We start from the raw sequence: 26,555 nt of genomic DNA on the forward strand, positions 1-26,555 counted from the left end.
GTAATCTGTGTATTGTAGATATAGATGAATGTGCTTCAAACCCCTGTCAGAATGCAGGGACATGTCATCAAGATATTGGTAAATACTGGTGCGAGTGTAAAGATGGTTCCAGAGGAAGTAAATGTCACAGAGGTAAAAATTTAAAAAAATTAATGGACGGTCAACTTTGAAGTTTCCGTCTTGCTAAATTTTTTATTAAAAGTACCGTCCATTGTCAAGTTTAAGGTTTCCAACTGAAGTAAATACCACCTACTGACAACGTCAGATAAGTGGCATTTTTTAAATCAAAGCATTAACCCCTATTACAAACATAATGACAACTCCGTAAACAATACACTGAGCCAAACGAGGTCATGATCTGTCTTGTTCTTTTACACGCTTGATTTATGTTATACATGTACCTTTATATTGAAAATTGTGTCGGTAATTATCCGATTCCGAAGTAAACCAAACGGATTTTAACAAATGATAGAACTGTAGCAGTCAGAAATCTTAAAAGAAAGTGAAATATTTTATGAAACACTGTATACAAAAACTGATTATCCTGATGATTTTAATATGGAAGAGTTCTTAGGCAACATAACAGTTTACTGTCCCAAAACTGAGCAGAAATCAAGCAGATTCGCTAGAAGGAAAATTATTTAGTCTCAGGTCAACATTGCCAAACAATTATTATAATAACTAAATGTGTGATTGATTCATAAACATACATTTACGTCGTGTTGAGATTCACACCTGGTCGGATGTATGAATAAGTCGAGGTTTTGGAATTAAACCCTGTAATTTATCATTACTATTGTTAGAAGTATAACCTTTTATTTTTCAAGGTCAGACTGTTTAAGCGCTATGTTTTGCCGGAAATCTTAAATTTCGGCATGAATGCCACATTACAATAGCCTGTAACAGGAAACAGAAAGTAGGCTTTTGGAGATGAATAATTCTGAATCCTAGAACAAATAAGTGGTATGTTCTATATGAATAGCATGTTCATTTATATGACTACTTGTTGCTTAGGTCAAATGTCCAGCCCTCCGTTCTCCCACCTTCCCACATGCTACAACAATGTTATTACAATTAAATAATATTATTTGTAAAAAGTACAGAATGACTACCTAATTAATACACAAAGCATTATTTTTTATATTAATTGGCAAGGTATGTAACTCCATATGCTCAAAACAAGTCACCGTGTTTTTAAATATGGACACATTTTCAAATTTCGGTTTCAAATGACGAACATACTTTCTCTATACAATTCGCTTACCTCTTTAACACTAGCATTTGAACCAAAGTCTAGTACCGAATTATCAAAATGCCAAATAATGTGTCAAGGACACACTATACATCGATGTTAACATTCTCATTTCTCAATGAAGACAAAACAAATCTCTTTGCAATCTGGCCTACACCCGTATGTATGCAAAAATAGATACTTAAAAGATACTCGGCCGAAGTAAAATTGGTTAGCATGCAGAGTTATGTTATTTAAAAGTCTTCAATACAAAACGAAATGTAAGCACAGCTTGAATAATAATGATATAATAATTGTTTCGTGTAGCTAAGAAAATGCCCAGTTCATATGCATTGAAATCAAATTATAGCATATTTATATTGATGATTTTTGTGTCGCCTCTACGAAGTAGTGGCGACATATAGGGATCACTTCTCCGTCGTCTGTCTGTCCGTCTGTCCGTCCGTCTGTCTGTCTGTCCGTCTGTACGTCACAAAACTTGTCTGGACTACTCCTCATAAACTACTGGTGCAATTTCATCCAAACTTTACAGGAATGATCAGTACCAAGTCTAGTTATGCATATTGTCAGCTTTTTTATGGCCCTTTAATAATTTTTAATTTTAATCTTGTGTTGAATTTGGAAGAAACCCTTCTGTCTATATAATTGATGTTGTTCAAAATGACTCTATTATTCCATTTTATGAATCTCCTGCTTTTGAACATTGTGATTTTGTATCGGGTACTGTCACTGAGTTCATTCTGGTTGAGTTTTAGAATTTCCTTAAATTCCTTATTTAGTTATAATTACGTTTTTAGTGTCTGTCAATAGTTCTGGCAAAATACGTCTTATCCATGTCTTAAGCGTTATGAATAGATATATTTGGAAAGAACATTTTAAGTTCGAAGAATGGTCAGTTGTTTTTGAATATGTGTATCCGGATGGCTTCATGTACAAATTGGATGTAACCTCAGCATATCACCATGTAGAGTGATATAGTTCCATCTCAGCAATCATTTTTAGGGTTTTCGTGTATTGGAAACATTTTAACAAAATATTGTGTTTTCACTGTTTAACCTGTTGGCTTGACATCGGTTCAATTTATTTGGACAAAGTGAGTACGGCCAACTGTAAAACATATTAGGGAAAATGTTACATTTTTTGTACTATTTTAGATGACAGCTGAGGGGGAAAATTAAACACTTAGGTTGTTTAAGAATGACGTCATGTTTGTAAAATCAGTTTTGATTAGGTCAATTTTTTATTAATTTGAATAAATGTGTTTTAGAATCAGTACAAATTCTCGAATTACTGGGTAATTATGGAATTTATTGAAATTCCAGGAAAGGCGAAAAAGTAATTTGTCAAATTATATTCAAGCATATTGTGCAAAAACTCCTTTTTTAAGTGCAAGAGAAATGGCAAAGTTCATAGGGAAATTTTTATTAATGCCTGTTATAGTAAATATTTGTAAATTAATAAAAAAAACATTAACACCATGTCACCGAATCTAGAAATAAAAGTTGTGACTCTGTTTTAGATATTAGCCGATCTGAGAGAGCTATTTGTGAAATACAGTAATTGTTATGGAGAAAGAAAATAATTAGTAAACCAATCAGTACCGGTATTGATGTCTATTATGACGCTAGCCAAATAGCATACACTGCTTATGTTGAAAGTTATACGAGGGATCAAATTTGTAATAGGAATAAGTCTCGAAATTTTCATTTCTTCGTTTTTGTATTTTACATTCATTATTCTGTAAATGTCCTCAAAACAAATACACAAGGCAGTCACAGAACAAACCTTTTCTCCTTGGTGGTTTTCTAACTTGACCCACGTTGGTCAGGTTAGAGCGTTAAGATTTCATAACAGTTTACAGATTGAACTCTGGAAACGTTAAAGAACATGTCAAATGAAGGACTTAGACTTGTTTCAATCATACAATATCCAAAATATCTGTTATTGTAACTTCCAGGGATTGTTCAAGTCACATGACTTGTTTTAAATCTACTCGTGATTATGTCGGCGTATACAATTTCGTTCAACATATATAGATATATTTACGCTTCAAACCAAAAATATATACAATTTATACAGAAATTCAAGCCGGGACTTTATATGAATGTCATTTTAGCGTGATTTGAGTACATAAAATCATTTTGATAATTTTGTCAATAATTTGCCTGAGTATCCCTTTAAAGCAAATTATGTGATGTTGATGACGGGGGTGTTTAATGGGAGTTTTTTTATTATTATATCTCATATTGGGACCTCATACAACAGATCGGTTTGTGAACCATTACAATCGAAAAATTGTTTGTTTTAACAGTTTAGTTTGGGTTCCTGGAACTGAGAAAGTTGACACTTTTCCTGCAGTTTCGGCTAATGAAAGTAACTGGTTAGTACATCATGTGGCTTTAGTAATTTTCTGTTGGCTTGTTAAGCCTCTGGGGCATTGATAGCACCTACTTGGCATTCAGTACCTTTTGGCCTATGTTAACGGGAGATTACAGTAAAAAAACGTATGTCGAGGACATGCTCCTTTTTCAAAAGATCAGAACATATTTATACAATATCTAAACAAGCTGTTAAACTGAGCCTGCAATTTCGTGAAAATAATATCACAAGGCACATACTTTTTACATAAAGTTATTAAATACAAATATAACAACATATTTGTTTACTTGATTTGTACGAATCAAAATAAAACAAATTAACACAACATGACATTAGGCCAAAATAAAAAGCATTCCATAAGAGACGACGCCGCTCACTGGCGTGATGATTAGAATATCATTTTCGTTTCAGACAAATTTAACAGGAAGGTTCTAGCTCACAGGTTTGAGTTTTATGTTTTCTTTCATTTCATTCAACCAAACATAAATAATTTATCATTTAACTCCATAATTAATATCCTACAAGGATAAAATATAAATAAGAAAGACAATGTAGGAGTGGCTACTACAGGTTCACTTTAATTTTATCGACAGAAAAAGAGCGGGATACGTTTCATAAGTCGATGAGTAATTGATCTAAATGCCCAAATTTAAAGACACGCTTCGTTTAATTTCGTCACTTTCTCTAATGTATAAATTTTTAGATGTCTCAGACTGCCATCTACCATGTTTTTGCAACAATCTTTCACAAACTCCTTGATTACTAGCCGAAGTAGCACCTCCTGATCTAAATGAATGCAAACCAAAATTTCTAGTATTTAAACCGATAGATGCTAAATTCTTTATGAGAATTACTCTAGCACGCGTATAAGAAATAGGAGAACCCCCTCTCAAAACATATTCACCTCTTTTCTTGCAAAAACTGACTTTCCTAAATAAGTATTCCTCCGAATCTATATTAATTTTCCCCATTTTTAAATACTTTTCCAAGGCAGTAACAGGACAGGTAAGCTTATTAGTTCTTGCTATAACTACTGTAGCTCCCTTCCTTAATTGATCTGTTTTAGAAGATCCTAACATTATTTTGACCTGACTATCATCAATTTCTAAATCAGATCGTTTTAATTGTATTACTTCCGCAAACCGTAAGAATCCAGAAAAACTAAGAAGAGACATTGTAATAAATCTCATATCTATAAAGTTTACATTTGAATTAAAATGTAAAACTAATTTAGCTAAATCTTCGGCCAAAAGAGGCTCTTTAGGCTTAGACGGCTTACCACACTCCCTTAAAATGCCACATTTATTATTTTTCACAAATTCAGAAGAACACGGATCTTCTAACCCGGCCATTTTATGAGCACAAGAGATTGAATACAAAATACTGTTTATTTTTGACTCTGACGAACCATAGGTGAAAACTGATGACAAATATAAAGCTACATGTACATCAAGCGCAGGTAAAGAGCTGAAATTGTATTTCTTACACCATGTACAAAACAACTTAAAATAGCATTTATATTTCTTTAACGTATTTTCCGCTTTAGATTTTAATGTGAACTTTTTAAGCTTTACATATTCTTCATGTAATTGTTGTGGTAATCTTAACTGGTCCAGCTTTCGCCATACTCCAACTTTTAACACGTCTGTGAAATGTATAAAATAAACTTCTATTTAAAGCAACATATCAATAATAACAACCCAGCCCACTTTACGGCAATCTCAAACAGCAAATCATTCAGACCGAGACTTCTGCTACATGAATAGATATAAATACAGACATGTACAGAATGTGTGTACATCAACATCATTCTTATCGATCGGATCGATACTTCATCTGCATATGATGCTAGACGGACATGTACAGAATTTGTGTACATAAACCTCATTCTTATCGATCGGATCGATACTTCGTCTGCATAGGATGCCAGACGGACATGTACAGAATTTGTGTACATCAACATCACTCTTATCGATCGGATCGATACTTCGTCTGCATAGGATGCTAGACGAACATGTACAGAAGTTATCTACATAAAGATCACTCTTATCGGTCGGATCGATACTTCGTCTACATAGGATGCCAGACAAATATTTACAGAATAGTGTACATCAATTCATATTAAACAACTTACACAATACAATTTCGTCTACCTATTAATTAAAACAAAAACAGTCGTGGCAAGAAGAATAAAAAACCCCGCTGTTATCATTCAAGTACGATGTAGTATGTCTACGACGCAAGACAGTGATTTACAGAATTTATGTACACCGATGTACACCAATAATATGCATGTATTAAAAGGATGGGGACATGGTGATAAGTAAACGAGAAAAAAATGTAATGCTGTTAATCTGAAATACTTATTACAAAAATAAAACTTCGTTCAAAATAGATTTATTCAGTTTAACTTACAAATAGATAACAACTAACAAAAGTTCGTGTTTTCTTATTCTAAGCGAATAGCTAAAACTTTACTATTAAATCTTCTGGAATCAAAAATACAGTTAATGCATTTTTGTTCATGAAAATATTTTGACCTGCTTTAAACTCTAGAATATCTTTGATAAAATCTTGCTTGACGCCATTGTTTTTAAACAAAATTGGCCAAAAATGACGAACTGGGCCATTTAGGAACTATCAGAGTGCCTTTCCCTTTACAATGCTAAAAGGTGAAATATAGTTCTAGAAACAAGATATATAGGTGGCACAAGCCAATTATTGCAGTCTGACCAAGACTGTGTAAAAGCATCGATTGCCTCAGACTTATATTCATAAACCAAAGAGTTAAAACGATTTAATTTGCGATTTTTGAAGCTGGCAAACCTATCTACTTCATGAGGACCACACATTTGATCAATAAAATTGAAAAATTCGGTAGTAACCTCCCACTCATCTGAACTATATATTTTACTTATGTCGTCTGCTATCTGATTATGCTCACGTGGTACCCACTGAATGCTTGAATCTATGTTCCATTTTAAACATAATTTAAAGATATAAAGCGACTCAAGTTGCAAATCTAATTTTGTGCTACCCAACTGAACAATTTTCACACATGACTGAGAATCAGAAAACCACTTTACTTTAGAATTTTCTAACAAACTTCCATAAGCTCGTAAAGCAAGATAAACTACTCTTAATTCTCTAAAAGTTGAACTCTTAGCCTGTTCTTCATTATTCCAAACGCTATGGAACACACTGTTTTTGCAGTCAACGATATAAGAACCGCATGACAGATGACTTGCATCAGAATATATCAAAGTCTGTACTTGATTGTAAGCCGACAATTTTCTGACATTTAACTTCTCTAAATTTTAAACCCAAAAATTTACTTCAGTAAGGCAAGGATGATTTAATGTCAATTTATAACAAAAATCCCACGACTTACTAGTCTCTATCTCTTTATACAAATACCTAGTCTTTCTATATTCCCAATAACAGGCATCATAGAAATGACTTTTCCTGTAAATTTCGCTAAATGTCTAGCAGGGACATAAGGGAGAGAACCCAACAATAACTTGAGAGTTATGTTAAAATCATTAATTCTTCTTTGAGGAATGGATATACAAGATTTTTCACTGTTCCAGAAAGTACCAATCCACTCCAATTCTTGAACTGGGAACCATATTGATTTTTGTGCCCCCACATTAGTGGCGGGCATTTAGATTTACCCTTGTCCGTCCGTCCGTCTGTCCGTCCGTCCTTCCGTCCGTCCTTCCGTCCGTCCGTCCGTTCACTTTTGTGTCGCACGTAACTCAAAAAGTATTTGACCGAGAGTCATGAAACTTTACAGGAATGTTGATCAGCATGTGTAGTTGTGCACCTGGGTATTTTCGTCTGGATATTTTTAGTATTTTAAGAGTTATTGCCCTTGACTTAGTAATATTTTGCAATTTTCAACTTGTGTCGCATGTAACTCAAAAAGTATTTGACCTAGATTCATGAAACTTTACAGGAATGTTGATCAGCATGTGTAGTTGTGCACCTGGGTATTTTCGTGTGAATATTTTTAGTATTTTAAGAGTTATTGCCCTTGACTTAGTTAAATTTTGCAATTTTCAACTTGTGTCGCACGTAACTCAAAAAGTATTTGACCTAGATTCATGAAACTTTACAGGAATGTTGATCAGCATGTGTAGTTGTGCACCTGGATATTTTCGTCTGTATATTTTTAGTATTTTCAGAGTTATTGCCCTTGACTTAGTAAAATTTTGCAATTTTCAACTTGTGTCGCATGTTACTCAAAAAGTATTTGACCTAGAGTCATGAAACTTACAGGAATCTTGATCAGCATGTGTAGTTCTGCACCTGGTATTTTCGTCTGGATATTTTTAGTATTTTCAGAGTTATTGCCCTTGACTTAGTAAAATTTTGCAATTTTCAACTTGTGTCGCATGTTACTCAAAAGTATTTGACCTAAAGTCATGAAACTTTACAGGAATGTTAATCAGCATGTGTAGTTGTGCACCTGGGTATTTTCGTGTGAATATTTTTAGTATTTTCAGAGTTATTGCCCTTGACTTAGTAAAATTTTGCAATTTTCAACTTGTGTCACACGTAACTAAAAAAGTATTTGACCTAGAGTCATGTTACTTTACAGGAATATTGATCAGTATGTGCAGTTGTGCACCAGGTATTTTTGTCTGGATTTATTTAGTATTTTTAGAGTTATTGCCCTTCACTTAGAATTTTTTTGCAATTTTCAACTTGTGTCGCAAGTTCCTCAAAAAGGATTTGACATAGTCATTAAACCTTATGGGCAGGTTGCTCATTATATTTAGATTTTCACCTGGGGTTCCGCTTGTGGATTTATCCAGTATTTGTAGAGTTATTTCCCTTGACTTAGTGAAAAGATTGACAGAACAGTGGCGCGGTGGGGGCACCCGTGTCCTATGGACACATTTCTAGTTCTTTATTAATTAGAAAACCTGCCATCTCAAGACTGTTCTTTACAAAATAAGAATCGGCTTCAGTCTGTTCAAAAGTTTTGTTGCTACCCCAACCATCATCTAAAAACATTACAATTTTTATTCCGTTCAATCTCCAGTATTTAACTATTTCCCTCAACACTTTTGTAAAAATGTAAGGGGCGCTACTGATGCCAAAAGGTAAAACAGTAAAACAGTAGTTTTTCCCCTTTACTGAAAAACCTAAAAAACGTTTGATGGCTTGGAAAAATATCTAAATGATGGTAGCCCTTACTTAAATCGAACTTAAACATATACCCATCATGTTTAAAATACTCAAGTCCAACTTTCCAGTCCTCAAAAGATATTTTTTCTTTCCAAATATGTTCATTAACTTTTCTCAAATCTAAAATCAATCTCTTTTTTCCTAAATTGTTGATGGAAACAGTCAATGAATTTATAATTTGTGGTGTAAATGGAACCTCAACAACACAATGATTCTTTAAAAGTTCTGAAACAGCTTTTTCTACGAAATCCATATTATCTAATGCAGACTTGTTATTTTTAGAAATTGACCTTTGAGGTACAGAAAATAAAGGTAATTTGTATCTATTTCTGAATGTATCTAAAATATATTCATTAGCTCCAATTTTTTCCCAAAATGATACATTTTTCTTGAGACAACCCTTTACATTTCCATTTAAAACCTTGCTTTTTTCAAAATCTAATTCCTGCATCTCAAAAAATTCTTTTGAACATAGATACATATCTAAATACTTATCATTAACTGGTGGCTGTACTTGTACTGGTTCCGGTTGTCTTACGTATGTCGATTCCGTCGGTACCCTGTTTTCCAGACAAGAAACGGTTGCATTGACGCCGGAAGTGCCCTCAGTACCCACATGCGTATCAGACGTCATTTGGTGTTGCTCGTCTTTGGCCACGAAAAAGCTGATTGAAGTTGGGACGTGGTGGTAACCAATATCTTGAATCATCTGCCCTTGGTGTGGTTGATTTGTAACCCATGGAAGAAAGAGAATCACTCTTATAAGGATAAAAACGAGCTTGTTTTGAAGAAGTTGTCTTAACCTTTTTAATGGCTCTAGATTCGGCCTGCTTGAGTTTCCGTTCATCATCGCTATCGCTAGTGAAAGAAGGCTTCTCATATTCTCGGACTGTAGACCAGCCCCCGGGGGAACTATCTGCTATTTGTATCAATGTATTCCTGTGTTTAATCTTACTTATCAAACCTTTAACATCAGCCTTCAAATCTGATTTAGACAACTCCTTCAAAATCGACTCCAAACCGTCAAGAATTTCAAGGTTAAAATAGTGTTGAATTCTATGCGACTCTTTATTCAAAGTTACTTTTTTAACTTTAGACTTCAAACTTTGAGAAGTTATATCACTCTTCAAGTCAGACAAACGAGAATCAAAATAACTTCTAAATAAATGAAAGGCTTGAAAAACTTCGTTCCCTTCCCCCGGGGACTTACCTCGTCTATCTCTGGAACGCTCCTGTCCTTCTCGACTATCTCCCGATTGAAACTCACTTTGCCTATTGGCGGGTTCCTTCTAACTTCTGGTGAAATACTTCGTCTGCTTCTTGAAGTTCTCGAAGGCGAATATTGTTCTCTGTCACGAGTTAAACTTTCTCTGGATCTAAATTCAACGTGTTCATTGCCACGTTGCTCATTATCTTCCATTACTATCGTGAAATTACGTCTGTGTGTAGTGAACCTATGGCACCTCGAATGGTCAAATACCCGTGTGCATACACCTTATATATTGACCAGTCTTACGCATCGATACGCTTGGTGGACAGCTAAAATACAGCTGCGCTGTCCACAGTGACCGAAAAGTCATATTATATTAAAGACCAATGATAAATAAATTTAACTTTATAACGTATTGTATTTATAACGGTTAAATGTTTTCTTCAACTGCAGTGATGTTTCGTGAGTGTTTATATCGGTTGATCGATGCATGAATGAATAATCAGAGGTTTATGTTATTCTTCGTTGGACAGGTTGGTAGTTGAAATATGTTGTTTACTGTTTTATTTGTTTATGGTTGAAAGAGGAAAAGTCATAGACAGGTAGACTGAACATTTTTGCATAGCTAATATCGTTGCTTAAAATTTGTTTATTAAACAGTGTACTTTGAATTACAAATTGTGTTAACATAGTGTTTATAAGCACGCACTTTATTGTTCGTGTTAAACATTTATAGACCTGATCGCTTGAAAATCAATACAAATGATTTTCAAGATCCGGAGTTGTCTTCCTTGGCTGCTGAATTACCAAATTTGATATTGAAATCTAAGGCTTCTGACATTGTGGAAACGTACAAAGAGTTCTTGGAAAGTTTTGTTTTTGTGCAAGAAAAGACGGTGTCGAATCTATACCAGCTAGCGATTTGAATTTAGCTTAATAACTCATATGAGTTATTCAAAGATCAAATTATCCAGTTTCTGTTGATGAAGAATATTATTTTAGTAAAATGGGTCCGGTGTTTGTTCTAATCCTTGTGATATAACTTGGGTTCAATCAGTCAGAGAAGCCGCACACTGGATTTTGAGACATTCTGTGTAGTAAAAAAAATCTTTGACTCCTTACATGTTAAATAAACTTATGGACAAGTTTGGAAGTGAAGATTCAAATTTAATGTATTTTAGTAATTTATGTAATATGTGTTTTGTAGCTTATGCAGGGTTTTTACAATTTTCTGCGTTAAGTGACCAAAGACGATCAGATTTTCAGTTGTTTTCCGGATTATGTTTCTATTTATTTATGGTCAAGCAAAACGGACATAAATTATGAAGGTAAAAACTGTATTATTGCTAGGACTGGAAAAAAGACATGTCCGGCGATTTTGTTACAGAGATATATAGAAATGAATAAAATAACAGATGGTTCGAACGATATTTTTCCGTTCAGTGTCTTATTGTAAACCCGCAAATTCTTATAAATTAAAAGAAATTGTCTTATACAAGGGTAAGCGAAATTATACTTATTAACATGTTTTCTGCAATTGGTCAAGACAAGAAAAACTTTGGCATTTATTGCATTCGATCAGGCGTTGCTACAGCTGCGACTTATTTCGGTCGTTTATTTAAGAGACATGGCCGTTGGCGGTCCGAAAAGGCTAAAGAAGATTAAAGATGAATTCAGTAAATTTCTTTCAGTGTCAACAAAATAAGGTACATACGAATAACATTTGATTAGCAATGACATGATTTGTAAATTGTTTTGATTGATTGTTAGAAGCTTTCAGTAGAACAATACATTTTTCCCCATTTTTCAATATCAAAGGTTATTTACCATCTTCAAGGGACTTACAAATGTACCAGACATTGTTTTCTTTTTTTTATCAAATTAACAGTAATGTGTTTGGATATGACAACGGCTCAGAATTTAATTGATATGGGAGAGAAAATGTTTCATGAATGCCAAAAATGCACGCACGTTACACGCTACGCGAATGAATTACACACACGTTTTACCAAACGAAATACGCAGACGCACTCAAAACGATTTACGCTAAACGATATACGCACGCAAAAACGCACGCAAAATAAAAACATTTCTAAATTTTTAATAAAATATCCTTATCATCTAAGATTTTAACAACTTAATTAGCTAGATCGTTTAGCGATTTGTTTTAATTGATAGCTAGACATGTATTTTAAACGGGTTTATGTTTATGTTACAGTTGTTATGCACTCAACCTGGCACACAATTATTTTTGTCGTGCAGCCTTAACAAATGATTTTTAAAATTATAAGCTATCATGCGCTAATATAAAAATCTTTATGCGTATTTCTGAAAAATATTTTTCTTTAGCCGATAGACGTTTATAATGTCGACACTGCTTCCGGCGTAAATAAAAATAAAGGAATGGTAGAAACTTAAGTAAATCAACGATTAAATCATTAAGTCAAATACACATAAGCGAACGGAATTAATATGACATTTTTAAATAAAAAGAAAACATACATTGCAAACCGGCAGCCCAAAAAAAACATATTTTCAAGACAAGGGCTAAATCTATGTGTGAGTAACGCGCGTCGATGTACGGTGTTCATGAAACTTCATCATAGGGTCAAAAACTAGATCGAATGTTAGAAATAACAACACTAAATTTATGTGATTTATAGAAAAGATTTCCTGACATATAATATCACTTTAAGTTTACCATCATTTCACTAAGACTATATGTTCTAAACTAATGAGAGAAGCAGACCGTTCTGGACCAAACGATAAACGGACGCACACGCACGCTAAACGATAGCAAACGCACGCTCTCAAACGCACGATAAACGACAAACAATACACGGAAAACGATAAAGTTTACGTAAAACGCTTGTAAACGATGAACGCTTGAGAAAGCCCTTCATCAAACGCACGTTGCACAATATACGCACGCACGTTGCAAGAAAAACGGACGCACGAAAATCGCTATTTTTGACAACCGAAACGTTCACCCTACTGTATGCATGTAGAAACTATGGATGGTTCTACAAGAAAGACAAATTTATTTGGCATGGAAATGTAATTTTACTAATTTGCAAGGACATGTATTTACGCCACAAAACTCCTGTAATTTTGTGTGTGAATATATATGAAAATTCCTAGAATTATCTGTCTGCAAAAACTTTTTCTGAAGACACCTTTAAATAACCTCTGCTATAGAACGTAAAGATAACTTGTTCTTATTTACAAACAACTGCCTAACTGCATACTAGAAACGATCGACACACCTCCCCAATTAACAAATCGCAGCCAATCCTATTTCGAAACGGACCGCGAAATCGTACAGAATTTTTAAAAATCGTCATCAAAAATGGTCGACATCGAAATAAAATTAGTGAGAAAGTAGAAAAACGACACAGTTCTTTTTTTTTGGCATACTTGCGGATGTACGTCAGATTGCAAAGATTTTATTTTATTTGCGTTTTCAATAGAAAAAATTAAATGTCATAGTTAATCTACTATGGTATAAAAAACTTACATATCTCTTCAAGTTCTTTGGATACTTTGACACACAAATGCAATCAGATAGATTAATCTGAGCCCACTCAACTGGAAACCAAGATGTTAAATAACATTGAATGCTGGAACGTCCCATCTCACCAGGTCAAACACCATTATGTTTTTCTTAGGGCAATAACCACCACAATTTAAATATCGAGGCAATAGTTTGTCCTTTAAAAGGTTTTGGGTATTTTAATGCAATTAGATAGATTAATCTGAGCCCACTCAACTGGAAACCAAGATGTTAAATGACATTGAAGGCTGGAACGTCCCATCTCACCAGGTCAAACACCATTATGTTTTTGTTAGGGCAATAATCACCACAATTTAAACATCGAGGCAATAGTTTGTCCTTTAAAAGGTTTTGAGTTTTTTAATAATTCAGTGCTAGACTTTGTTTCAAATGTCGATGAAAAAGAGGGTGGGGATGAATATAGAAATAATATAATCATCATTTGGACCTTGAATTTTGAATATTGTCCATATTCAAGAACACGGTGACTTTTAAATCAAGGCATGAACATATGGAGTAACATACCTTGTCAGTGTATATAGTCCTATTTTTTCATTCTGTAAATTCAAGAAATAATATTTTTTATATTTTTGTCATAAGAGGGTTGTAGCGTATGGGATGGTGGGAGAGGGGAGTGGTGATCATTATAAATTTTGACACACGCCGAATTCCTGAGGTTTAGGCAGTAACTTCCAATTCACGAAGGATCAAGGAAATTTATCTGCTTGTGGCTCTTTGATATATTTGTGACTTATCATTTAAAGCGATTCGAATTTTTTATCTAGATGTAAAACAAACGTTTATCGAACCCCTGTAAAAATGGCAGAAGATGTTTTGATGGTATCAACGGTTTTACATGCAAATGCACGGAAAGGTTCACTGGTGATTTATGCCAAAATGAAAACAAGTATATACAAGACAAGTCGCTGTTATTATCTACCTCTATATTTCTTATTCTGAATAACATTTTATGTTTCGATTGTTCAAGATTGCTCATTTTTGCGACAGTTGTGTTGTTTCGTTCAATTTTACATATACAATATTAGTGTTTTCAACAATTTGTTTAATTTTAAGGACATGTTGCTGGTATATCCTTTAAGTTCATTTTGACAACTGTCTTAGATGCATAAACATGGTTTTCTCTTTAAAATACACATGTATATTATTTTTATGTTTGATCGAGAGCCGCATATGGCATGACTTTGTCGCCTTCAAGGTTTTTTTTTTCAGCTAAATCAAATCACTTGTTTTTTGTCTGTGTTGCTTTTTTCAGGACTTCTTGTCAAAAATAGTGGTGAATGCTCTTCACATCCATGCAAAAACGGAGGGTCGTGTGTTCAAGGTAAAAATAAGTTCATGTGTAACTGTGAAGATGGCTTCACAGGGGATCTATGTGAGACAGGTAAATCAAACTTGCTCTTAAATATAAATTAAATGATTAAATGGTTATATTTCTTATTTTTTCCCCTTTCGCATAATGTGTATAGAAACGCATAAAAACCCACAAAATATAAATCTTTTTCGGAGTGTTAGTATTTCCCTCTTTACTATACGCGTACTGATATAGCTTAGTCTATTGAAATACTCTTTTGAGTTTACCATCTTGTTTGAAAATTATTGACGTATAAAGGTTAACCTTTTATATCAGACACATATAGAAAAACAACAACATACATGTATTCACCATTAAAAAAACATTTTACTTATTTACTTACTTATATTATTTGACTATTCTAGCGATTATATCCATTTAGATAATAAAGGTATTGGATCTACTTTTTTCGTAATTGTCTCTCGTAATAATTATGTCGATGATTGTTGGTAATTATCTTCATATTGAAAAAGATTGATTGGCACATTTTTGTAAATTATCTCACTTTTGATATTTGGGTTAAGAGATAATATTGTAGAGCCTTCAAGTTAATGTCATGTATACGTATTCACCTTTAGTCTGACACGTAAGCTTATAGAAACATTTCATTGATTCTTGAAACACATGTTTGGTAATGTAACCAGCTATAAAACACAAGATGAGCCATATTTCGCTATAGAATGAAAATACATACACTCATGCAAGCAGCTTATACTCGTATACTAGTTTTGCCTATACATGTTTGTAGAGATCCCTGTTAATCTTTTATTTCAGTTTAAATAGGTATCCGATTAGTTTGGACATTTATATTTTCATCTGTTTGTTTATTTCCTTGCATAATTCATTAAACAATGTGACGAAGCAAAATTTCCCTAATGACACAAACACGTTATGCTTCCTTTGAACTGAGTTACTTGATTTAAATGCATGTATTTAACGCAAAATATTTAAACTTTCTGTACATGTCAGTCGTTTTACATAGGCGCCATGTTGTACGCAATGTATTGTTGTATTGAAAGTTTGACTATGTATCAGAGATAATCATTATAGGTACGTGACACTGTTGTATAATTTCTACGTTAAACCAGTAGTATAAACTTTGCAGAGATAATCATAATTTGTTATAAATCAGTCTCTGTACCCTTTTAGACTGCATCCAATTGTACGGGTGATTAATCATTTCCTTGGATGAACTTTGGTTGCTGGCAGACAATTTTGGGCAGCCATTTTCTGGGTTGACCAGCCATCTTTTACGCTGTTTTGGGTTGCGGTTGCAGATTTCGTATAAATAGGCTTAAACTTTGTTTTTTTCTGGAAGTCATAGATCAGAAAATGTAATGTTAGCTAAAGTGATTAATTTCAGCTATTTTTGACACGATCACTGGGTGCCATTTTGTTCTCGCGCGTATTTTAAAGGATGGAAAACCGTTTACGCCGTAATTAAAGTTAGAAAGTTAACACTAAGGAAACCATTGTGCATTAATTAAGCTACTTATTTAAGGTTTAAGGCAACATTTTAAGAATTGTTAACAAAAGATATAAGCAATATTTTTCATGCAAAGCAACTAGTTGATAGTAGCAATTGGTGATATTGAATACAAACATAACATTTCTTGTGTGACCTGTGGGTTTACAGTAACAATTTGTACAGAACATTTGGAATTTATCAAATTCGTTAGAAATTTGTAATGTTTAACTGTAGATATTATGTTCAGCGAAGCAACTACGCCACATGTCGAGATTGCGACAGATATTTTATTAAGTGTTATAATCCAGTATATATTCAGCGAAGTCAAGAATGCCACGTGCCCAGATCGTGACCATTTAGTAAATATTTAATACTTTGCTTGTTATCTCTTATTAGATATTGACGAATGTGAATCTAACCCGTGTCCTAAAAGCGCATGGTGTAATGATGGAAGTAATGAATATTCGTGCGTCTGTAAACGAGGATACTACGGTGACAATTGCGAGAATGGTAAATAAAACACGTAGCGATATTTATGTATCTTCTAGTTCATGTTGTTTTTTTTTTCTTTTTTATTCAGAGAAAATTAAAAACAGGGTGTTTGCGAAAGATATAAGCAATACACTTTTTTATCTATCGATATTGTCTCACTCAAAATACTTTTTTGAGTATTCAAATCCGACATTACATGTATATAAGCTTGATCTATATTCTTTGGATCACTCCATTTAAAGAATTTATTACAATATCAATATACAAAAAGTTATCAACAAATACAAAAATCTTTTACTTATTGGTAATACATGTATTAGGCCTAGTATGAATACAATAATCATTTTATCATTCTTTTACATATTTTGTTTTTTATTACGTTACAAATCCCCCCCCAAAAAAAAAAAATAAAATAAATTAAAAATAAATAAATAATAAAAAAATAAATAAACAACCATAATACAACATGGATGTCACTTGGACAAGGGAGATACAAAGATTGTAAAAATAATAAAAAAAACTATCTAGATGCAGATCTAGACTACTCGGAAGCAGGCTGGTGACAAAAGCTTATCACTTTCTGTTAATTTATGGTTAAGTAGTGTCTTCCTGTTACCAATTAATTGCCATTTCATGCAATCTGTCTAGAAGTATTTATAAGCTTATTATGCTTGGTAATTTTCCAGAAACCAACGAATGTGTCTCGAACCCTTGTGAGAATAAGGGAAAATGCGTAGACGGCATCAATACGTATTGGTGCACATGCAAAGAAGGTTATACAGGTCAGAGATGCGAAGGTTTGTGTAATGTATTTGACATAAAAGGAACATCTTGCATCAGGAATGAATAAATGTTTGTATTTTTTCTTTACAACGGTAAACACGGCTGATAACGATGAATATTATGTTATATGCTTACAAGCTGAAGGAGGCGGACATAAAATGCTTTGACGCATATGAATTTACCACTCAAGTTAAAGTAAATACTTCACAAATATTACAACAAAAAATGTAAACATAATTATTGTGCATAATTGAGACATTTTACCACAATATGTATCAGGTAGTGTCTTTATTTAAATGTATACAAGCCGTTACAGAACTGTTCTCTTTGTAGGCGATTTCGTTTATAAATATAAACGTAAGCCGCTGTATATGCTTTTAACTTAAGGAATATAACAAATGAATCTTACGTTTGCTTTTCCATCTTATATTTTTTCTTTACTTCTAAAGCTACTCTGCGTAGAATCATGTTGGGCTTTACCGATTTTTGACTTGTGACGTTCACATTTTTGTGACCTCAGCGAAATGTATATAATTTCATTTTTGCACGAAATGTCGCGAAAATAGCATTATAATACTTGTTAAACAGTGTTTGTTATATTTTTGTCTTTTTTAAGAAATCGATGAATGCGCATCCGATCCATGTGAAAACGGCGGCACATGTAAAGATGATAAAAACAGGTTTACATGTGTTTGTCCAAAAGGTTTTACTGGAAAACATTGTGAAACAGGTTTGTTCGCCATAAATTTGTATGGACTGGTTGGAAAATTGACAATTGCGGTGTTGACAATTCAGAACATTATCCTATCATTTTATTATATGTATGTAATTTAGTTTTTTTAAGTGGGACCTGCCATAGCTAAAACTAGAACAGACTTTTAGATTAACTCCCTCATGTTTGTTCAATTATCATTTGACCATTTTCACACTTTATATATCTATTATTGCATGGTGTGGCGTTTTTTCGTTGATGATCCTAAACAGTTATACGCTCGTAGCATGTCTAACTGTCAATAATGCACAGTTTGATATCTCAGATAATGCACACTTTTGTAGAAAAAGTGTGTGTTTTTCCAAATAAAGAACAGTTGTGAAAGTAGAAAAAAACAAGGGTCACTGGACTGTACCAATATTCAGACTTAAAGAAAATCCGAATCCATTTAGATTGGGGATAGGAACTTGTGATATTGTGTTCTGTGTAAAAATGTTCCGTCTGGTGCATGAACTACCTATTGAAAAACCTTTTTTGACTTTTCCCTGAATGTCATTTGGTGTAGGGAAGCATTTCCTCTGTAAATCTTTTTCATGAGTTGCAATACTTGCCTAGTCAGAGACAGTGCCTCCTAACACCAAATTACATTTAAAGTCTCCGGGAAAATAACAATTATCTTTTCTTTAGAAACAAATTCGAAAAAAAACAACATATTTTGGCATGTCATTAAAATCATAGGAAATCGTGAACGGGACCGCAGATTCATGAGATTGCGGCACATATTTTCGATCATGTAACAGGTTTTTAAAATGTCTGCGCTCTCGTCTAGCTCATTCCCATACAGATAATAAAGATGGCACGAGGGCTACTCACTTGATATTCGTTGCTAGAAAATGCCAAAGAAATTTTTGATATATGACCTTGATTTATATTTCCTTCCACAGGCACTACTTGATGCTAAATAGTTTCTGTAGCTGCTGAACAAACTTTCAAACATAGTTTCCTATATAATTTAATGTAACAAAACGACCACTTTCACATATCCTTTCTAACTGTGTAAATGCCTATAAGGCAATACTTATTGGCCACTTTCTGAGCTATTTTCCATGGAGTTTCACACTAAAAGAAACTAGTATAAATACCCCTTACCCTTTACTTTTCCTATAAAATATATTTATGTACAGTGTAACTTTTGAAAACCGAACACCTGAGGGACTAACCAAAAAGTTCGGAATTTGGAGGTGTCCGGAATTCAGAAGTTCGGAATTATCTAAACAAATAGAAACATCAATTGTTTTAGTAAGACATGATGAACTGAAGCTGATTAAATTCTTAAAATGGCACAATTTTTTGGACTTTTAAAAAGTTAATAAATGTTTGAAAATTCCTTATTACCCATGACTGAATTTGTTATGCAATAGCTTAATTAATGTAAATTATAACAATTTATCTTTAATTATATTTCATTTACTACCTTAATTATCTTTGGACGAGGTCTGTCTGAGATCCGTTTGCATTCCCGTAAAATTTAGAGGGAAAACTGAATATATGAAGGATTTTCATTGGTCATTTTAAGATTTCAAACTAATATCCTGGTATCTCATTGGCCATTAAAAAATAGTATAATAATCGTCTGTCGGAATCGTTTACACATCCAAATTATAAAATAATCTAAAGGGGTATTGGAAACAAACTTTCCGATTAAATTCATCTGATATTTGAAATTTGTGAATTCCCTCCCAATAAAAAGTTTAAACGGCTTTATACTTCACAACAGCAGGTGTCAAGTGCCGTGTGGCAGCTGTAAAAAGTTGCCCCGTACTTCACTTCAGTGTTGATATATTTTTCTGGTCCTTCGGGATCATTGATGCCAGCACTATTAAGTGATGAGAATTGAGTACCGCTCAAGCCGGTGCTAGGGGGTGTTAGGGGTGTTGCACTTATTCATTATCCCTCATGTACAGACTCAATCAAATCGAGTCTGCAATTATTATGTAATTTTGTTGTGATTAATGCTTCCGAGGGATCACTTTGATTCCAGATTCCAGATTTATGATTTTTTTCATTAATTATTTCGCGGATATCATTTTCAGCATAGCATTTTACCGAGTTATAATGACATTCTAAAATGGCGAGACTTCCGATTACGTCCACGTTCCCGGGAGAAAAAAAAATATGCATACTGAAAGACATCATGCAAGTTAAGTCCGAGAATCTTTAAAAGATACTTCTTGTTTTTTTTTATCACATTATACTTCTCAGTGTCTTAATTTCAAGTGTTTGACATGGTCGATAGGTTTTGTCATTCTAATGCGTGTCAAGATAAAAAGTTACTGCTAACTTGAAGATTATGGCATTTTAAAGGTATTTTAATCAAAAGTATCATATTCCTTTTAAACCTCTTTCTGGATTTTGGAATTAAATCTAAATTGATATTACCCAAATTTTACCAGAAAATCGTTCGGAAATCTGAAATGAAAAGTTCCGTAATGCGGAAGTATTAATTACAGTTACTAAGAAAACAGAAGGAAATCATTCGGGACCCGGACAAAGGCTCATATTACAGAAGTTTCCGGATTTCAGAAATTCCGGAATTCGGAAGTAACACTGTAAATAAAAATTATTTATGAATTTCAGTGTACGAGGGATGTTCGAAATGTATTGGTTATTTCTATCTGGAGACTTCAAATTTCAAGTTAGCTCAAAAGTTTTTATCCCATGCCCTCGAAGTACCTCCTGTGGCTAGAAATGCAAAGTTTCAGCTGATGTATCCACTTCTTGAAGGCGTCACGGTACGCTGATTAAGGCACAGTATTAAGGTACTGATGAATGGCAGAATACGGGGAAATACGGGGGGGGGGGGCTGAGGCAAAACAATTTCTTTTTTTTTTCAAAACGCCGAAACTATTGCGGAGGTATGAGCGGGGGCATTGTCATGTAGAAGACGGATATGCTTAAAACCACTGACAGGGCGTCGTTTCTTATAATACTTTTTTAGTTTCTTAAGTACTACGTCTTTGTAGTACTTCCCAGTGATACTTTTGCCCTTGTTCAAAGGCACTTTTATTGCGGACTCCTTCACCAGAGAGGAAAATAACATAAAACACCTTCTTTGCACTTTCTTGGCAATTATTGGGCGTTTGTTGTGTTTAGTGTCCCAGGTTTTGTTGACGGGCTCAAAATAATGGACTTAAGTTTCATCACCTGTGACGACATTGGCAAACAGTTTTTTTTTTGTCATATTTTGGAAACATTTGAAGCAGCTTTTTTGCCACCTTAACCCGTTGCCTCTTTTGCTCATCGGTCAACAGATGTGGCACCCATCTACCAGAAATCATTCTGACTTTCAAATGCTTCTTCAAAATAAAGTGAAACGTTGATATTGATATACCTATCTTTCGTGCAAAATCACGAACTATAAATATGGCATCTCCTTCAATGATATCAATTATTTTGGTAACGATTTCGCTACGAGATGCAAATACCTGATTTTGGTGCACTTTTGATGCACTCTACACCAGGCTCATATTTCTTTTTCCATCGCCTTACTGTGTCATAAAACAAAAGAAGGCCCATAAGCAGTAGAGAGTTCAGACATCAACTTCTTCAAAGAGCAACAAAGTTTTGAGCGAGCTTTGATGTACATGATGTAAGCCCGTATTTCATCTTTTTTGTCTACGCTTCTACCAACCATTTTTACTACAGTGGTCATTGACTGCGTGTATTTAAATGGCAAATTGTGTGTCTTACCATTAGTGTAACATGTACATTTATACACCGCTGTGTAGGTATTGAATTACCCTATACAGGTATGTATTGGTTTTTGTCCCACGTGGATCACGAGAAAGAGGACAATAAGCAAATAAAAACGGTTTATTTTTCAGATTGCTGATTGGATTATTTCAAATTTCTGTTATTGAATTTGATAGGTTGTTTAATTACCTATATATAGGTTATTTTGCTTTTGCTCGCCATTCTGTTACTTATTTTGTAGTCGAGATCACGTTCTAGTCTTTTTTGCCCACCCACCCTAGCCCATTTGGTTTAGCAATAAGTTTTTATTGCATTTAGTTATTTTAGTACTGCGTTTTGGTAAATATTTATAATGATTAGTAATTCTTTGTGGATTGATTAATATATCATTCTATAGTTTATTAGTGTTGACCAATTTTGCAGTTATCTAGTGATAATTCGTGATCATTTATTAACCTAATTAAATATTATTATTGATATTTCTGTCTTGGTTTTTCTCTTTTAAATTTTAAATGAACAATAATTAAACAAAAGAAGGCCCATAAGCAGTAGAGAGTTCAGACATCAACTTCTTCAAAGAGCAACAAAGTTTTGAGCGAGCTTTGATGTACATGATGTAAGCCCGTATTTCATCTTTTTTGTCTACGCTTCTACCAACCATTTTTATTACAGTGGTCATTGACTGCGTGTATTTAAATGGCAAATTGTATGTCTTACCATTAGTGTAACATGTACATTTATACACCGCTGTGTAGGTATTGAATTACCCTATACAGGTATGTATTGGTTTTTGTCCCACGTGGATCACGAGAAAGAGGACAATAAGCAAATATTTTCGAACAGCCCTCGTAACTTTCAAAACTGGTGAATGACTTTGTAACAAATTTTACCTCGGGTCTCAGTACTAAGAAATTTCGCTCGTTTTTCATTGCAAAACTTCCATTACACTTCTCTTACCCGGCAAAGAAATGCAGAGTATTGGGTAAATTGCAAACATGCATTATTTGTGTAAGAACACTCACATAGATTCCCTCTAATTCTAAGATAATTCACTTTTCATAATGGTAAGGGATTTTACATTTTCAGGCCTGGTCTAAAATCAATGTAATGGCAAGAAATTATGACATTTAACATTTTTTATCTGAAATTCACCTAACAAGAAACGCTTAAATAATAATGCAATATTTCATTGAAAAGTTTACTTCATGAAATGAAATGGGAAAATCACGTTTTAGGTCAGATTACTATATTCTATTCTATAGAGGGTTGGCTGCAAAAAGTTCAGATAAACTGTAAGATTCAATGGGACATCCGTTCATTGGATGGAAATGTGATGTTTACAAGAATCAAAATAATATAAGAAACTTAAACAACATTGTCATCTAAAGAATACGAACTGTTTCATAAGTCTCTTGAATATTTTGTCATTAGGTTCTTTGTGTTTTAAAAAGTAAATGTCACTTCTGTGATAAGAAATAAAGTTCAGTAAAGAAAGGGGTGGGGGCAATCATATTGGTACAGTGTAAGGAAAACGTGACTGTGTCAACCCTATAAGAAGATCATTTTAATGTGCCAGTCTTCTCATTCTCAAATACTGGATTTTAAGTCATTTATTATAATGCAAGTCTATTTGAACAAATATACACAAAAGTCAACCATAAATTTTGTGAGTACCAGAAAAATTAAAACTAAATCAAGCATATGAAGGGGAGTAACTAACACTGAAGGATGCGCAAATGGTGAATATCACTCCTTTTCTTTTTTCAATATACCGTAAATTTGACCGATTTTTTAAACTAGCAGATTATATCAAATTGAAATTATTTTTATTAAAGACCACCCACTCGGATAATATTAAACTATATTCAAAGGTCGGACAAACAATATGTAAAGTCGGTACCATTCGGATTAATTTGCCACAACATGCTGTCCTGTTTCCGAGTTCCTATATTAAAAATGCTGATCAACGACGGATAGCGTAATACTATCGTGTCACAATTACTTACAGAAATGATTGTATGCGTCTTTGGTCATCGAACCAATCAGAATTATTATGTATTTTTATCAAACGGTGTTAGTATGTCTAACTCGGCTGTTATGTAAAAATGTCATGGCCTGGACTCATCTCGGGTTTTCCCTACACGAAATGTTATCAACTTTAAGGCCTCGATCATTTTCTGCAATGAACACTCCAGGCCATGATATTTCCACAAAACAGTTTCGTCGCTATAATATATAATATAACATATTTCAAAAAGACGGACCTTTGATAGAATTGTTCAAGTAAGTTTTCATTTTCAAAAGCTTTGGAGCAGATTTAATAAAATAAGACTAGAAATATTTGCATTTGAGAAAAAAAAAACTTGCATGGACCATGCTTATCCATATTGGTCCTCGTGCTTAATGTATTCTGCGTCCTATTCTTCACACATCTAAAATTCTCAGTTTTCAATATTTTATGAACTATTTACATGTATACTTTAAAACATTCCATGTATGCTGTCTTTTATTAAGTTATCTATCTATTGTAGACAAAGATGAATGCGCATCAAACCCTTGTCAAAATGAAGGATCATGCTATGAAGATGTAGGTAAATACTGGTGTAAATGTGAAAATGGTTACGGCGGGAAAAGGTGCCAAATTGGTAAATAGTATTAAAACCAAACCTTCTTTTTATCTCTTTACAACCGAAACTCATGGACTAATTATCATAGTAATATCTGAGTTAATAACGGTTGACTGTAGATCTACCACGTGACTTTAGATGTAAACTAAAAACAGTTTCAGTTTCAGTTTTTATTAAACCAAGGCATATAATATACAACTGGTTATAACAACAAACAAACAGAAAAATAACAGTTAAAAATCACTAATATCACAATATAAAAATACAATTATGACTAGCTAAATAAACAAAAAGGAGATCATATTGTTCATTTCAAGTACTGAATTCAATACAACATGTATTTTATATTGTAACAAATGGGAACGGAGAATGAGAAGTATTAGTTATCTAAATTTTAACATAATGTTTTAACAAACAGAGGTTATAATCTGTGTTTCAAATGAATTTATTGACATCCAACTGAAAATTATGTAAAGTTTCATAAAATTATGAATGAAAAATATGGCCGACAATAAGAGACAATAGAATGATGTAAATTGAGGTAACATCCCAGCATTTAAACACACACTCTCTCTCTCTCTCTCTCTCTCTCTCTCTCTCTCTCTCTCTCTCTCTCTCTCTCTCTCTCTCTCAATGAAATCAGTATTAACACAAAAGATCAAACTAAAGAATAAACAATGTATTTTTAGCGTATACAAAAAGCCCGGTAGTAGCCAATTAAATAAATACACGTGAAAATTAACTAGATTTCAGGACAATGACATTCCATTTTGTTTAAATTATGATTTATTTTTGTAATGGGCCTTAACAATAACTCTGACTGGGATTCAGAGCAAATGAATGAATTAATAAATACTGTAATAAAGTCAGCATGAATAAATGGCATCGGTGTTAAAATCTTTACTAGGTCAAGGTCATTTCGAATATTCTAGTACTAACAGTATCGTCAAAAATAATCCGCATAACCGATATGATATGCCCAAAACTGTTAAGTCAGAAGTTCGTAAACAAAATCTTTACCAATACTGAACTTCCGGAAAGTAGGTAAAAAATATTTTTCAAGATAATTTTTAAGTCAAGAATTTATCAATGAAAAAGAAAAACTTCATTAAAATTTACAATATGAAAGGTTATTTTGAGAGATCGACCAAAATTCCTCGTCTTTACTACAGTTAGAATAGAGGCAAAGTCTTTTTTGGATACGAACGCTGGTATCAACTTTACGTATTACTAAGCAAATGAGTACCAGATATTTTGGTGTGCAAATAAGGTGGTTCGAGGTTACAATATAAAATAAATATGTCATAATGTTTCATTATAGAACAAACATACAATTCAAATCAATAAATAATACATAACAAATAAGCTTTTCATCAACCTAGCCTCGGAAAAATCACTATCAATCTGAACTCGAGTTGAGTTTATAAATATAACTAAACCGGCAATATGACAAAATGGCCTTCCTGTACAGAAAAATTAAGAAATGTGATACCTAACTCGTATTTTATAATAAAGAAGTGAAGATTAACAAACTAATCGTAGTGCTTAGCAAAAACAGGTTATTTTGTTAACAGCTTGTCAAGTATTAAGGCATGACATTCAGTATTTATTTCATGTTATGATTTTAAAATACACATGTACACATGTGATATTGATCTCTTTTGAATATAAATGAAAATATTAAAATAAGTATGCTAATTATCCATGGTAATACGTTAATACCTTTATAATTTTATTAACAAAGAAAGAAGCTTATGT

At 33.3% G+C, this 26,555-nt stretch overlaps 2 protein-coding genes across 2 annotated transcripts in view; both read left to right on the forward strand.

Annotated features, from left to right (window-relative positions):
* LOC132758566 (fibropellin-1-like) overlaps window positions 1-17,979 on the forward strand; it is a 34,768-nt gene extending 16,789 nt beyond the window's left edge. Inside the window, exons 7-10 of the mRNA XM_060750242.1 lie at window positions 19-132; window positions 14,864-14,992; window positions 16,827-16,940; window positions 17,609-17,979. Of these exons, the coding sequence (XP_060606225.1) occupies window positions 19-132; window positions 14,864-14,992; window positions 16,827-16,940; window positions 17,609-17,772 (521 nt within the window). The 3' untranslated portion in view covers window positions 17,773-17,979. The remainder of the gene's footprint in view (window positions 1-18; window positions 133-14,863; window positions 14,993-16,826; window positions 16,941-17,608) is intronic.
* The window catches only part of LOC132758562 (uncharacterized), a 223,406-nt gene that overhangs the window by 165,248 nt on the left and 31,603 nt on the right, over window positions 1-26,555 (forward strand). The window lies entirely within an intron of this gene.

Source organism: Ruditapes philippinarum, unplaced genomic scaffold (assembly GCF_026571515.1).
Source record: "Ruditapes philippinarum isolate M1 unplaced genomic scaffold, ASM2657151v2 ctg773_1_1_1_1, whole genome shotgun sequence".
In the NCBI taxonomy this organism is placed as follows: Eukaryota; Metazoa; Mollusca; class Bivalvia; order Venerida; family Veneridae; genus Ruditapes; species Ruditapes philippinarum.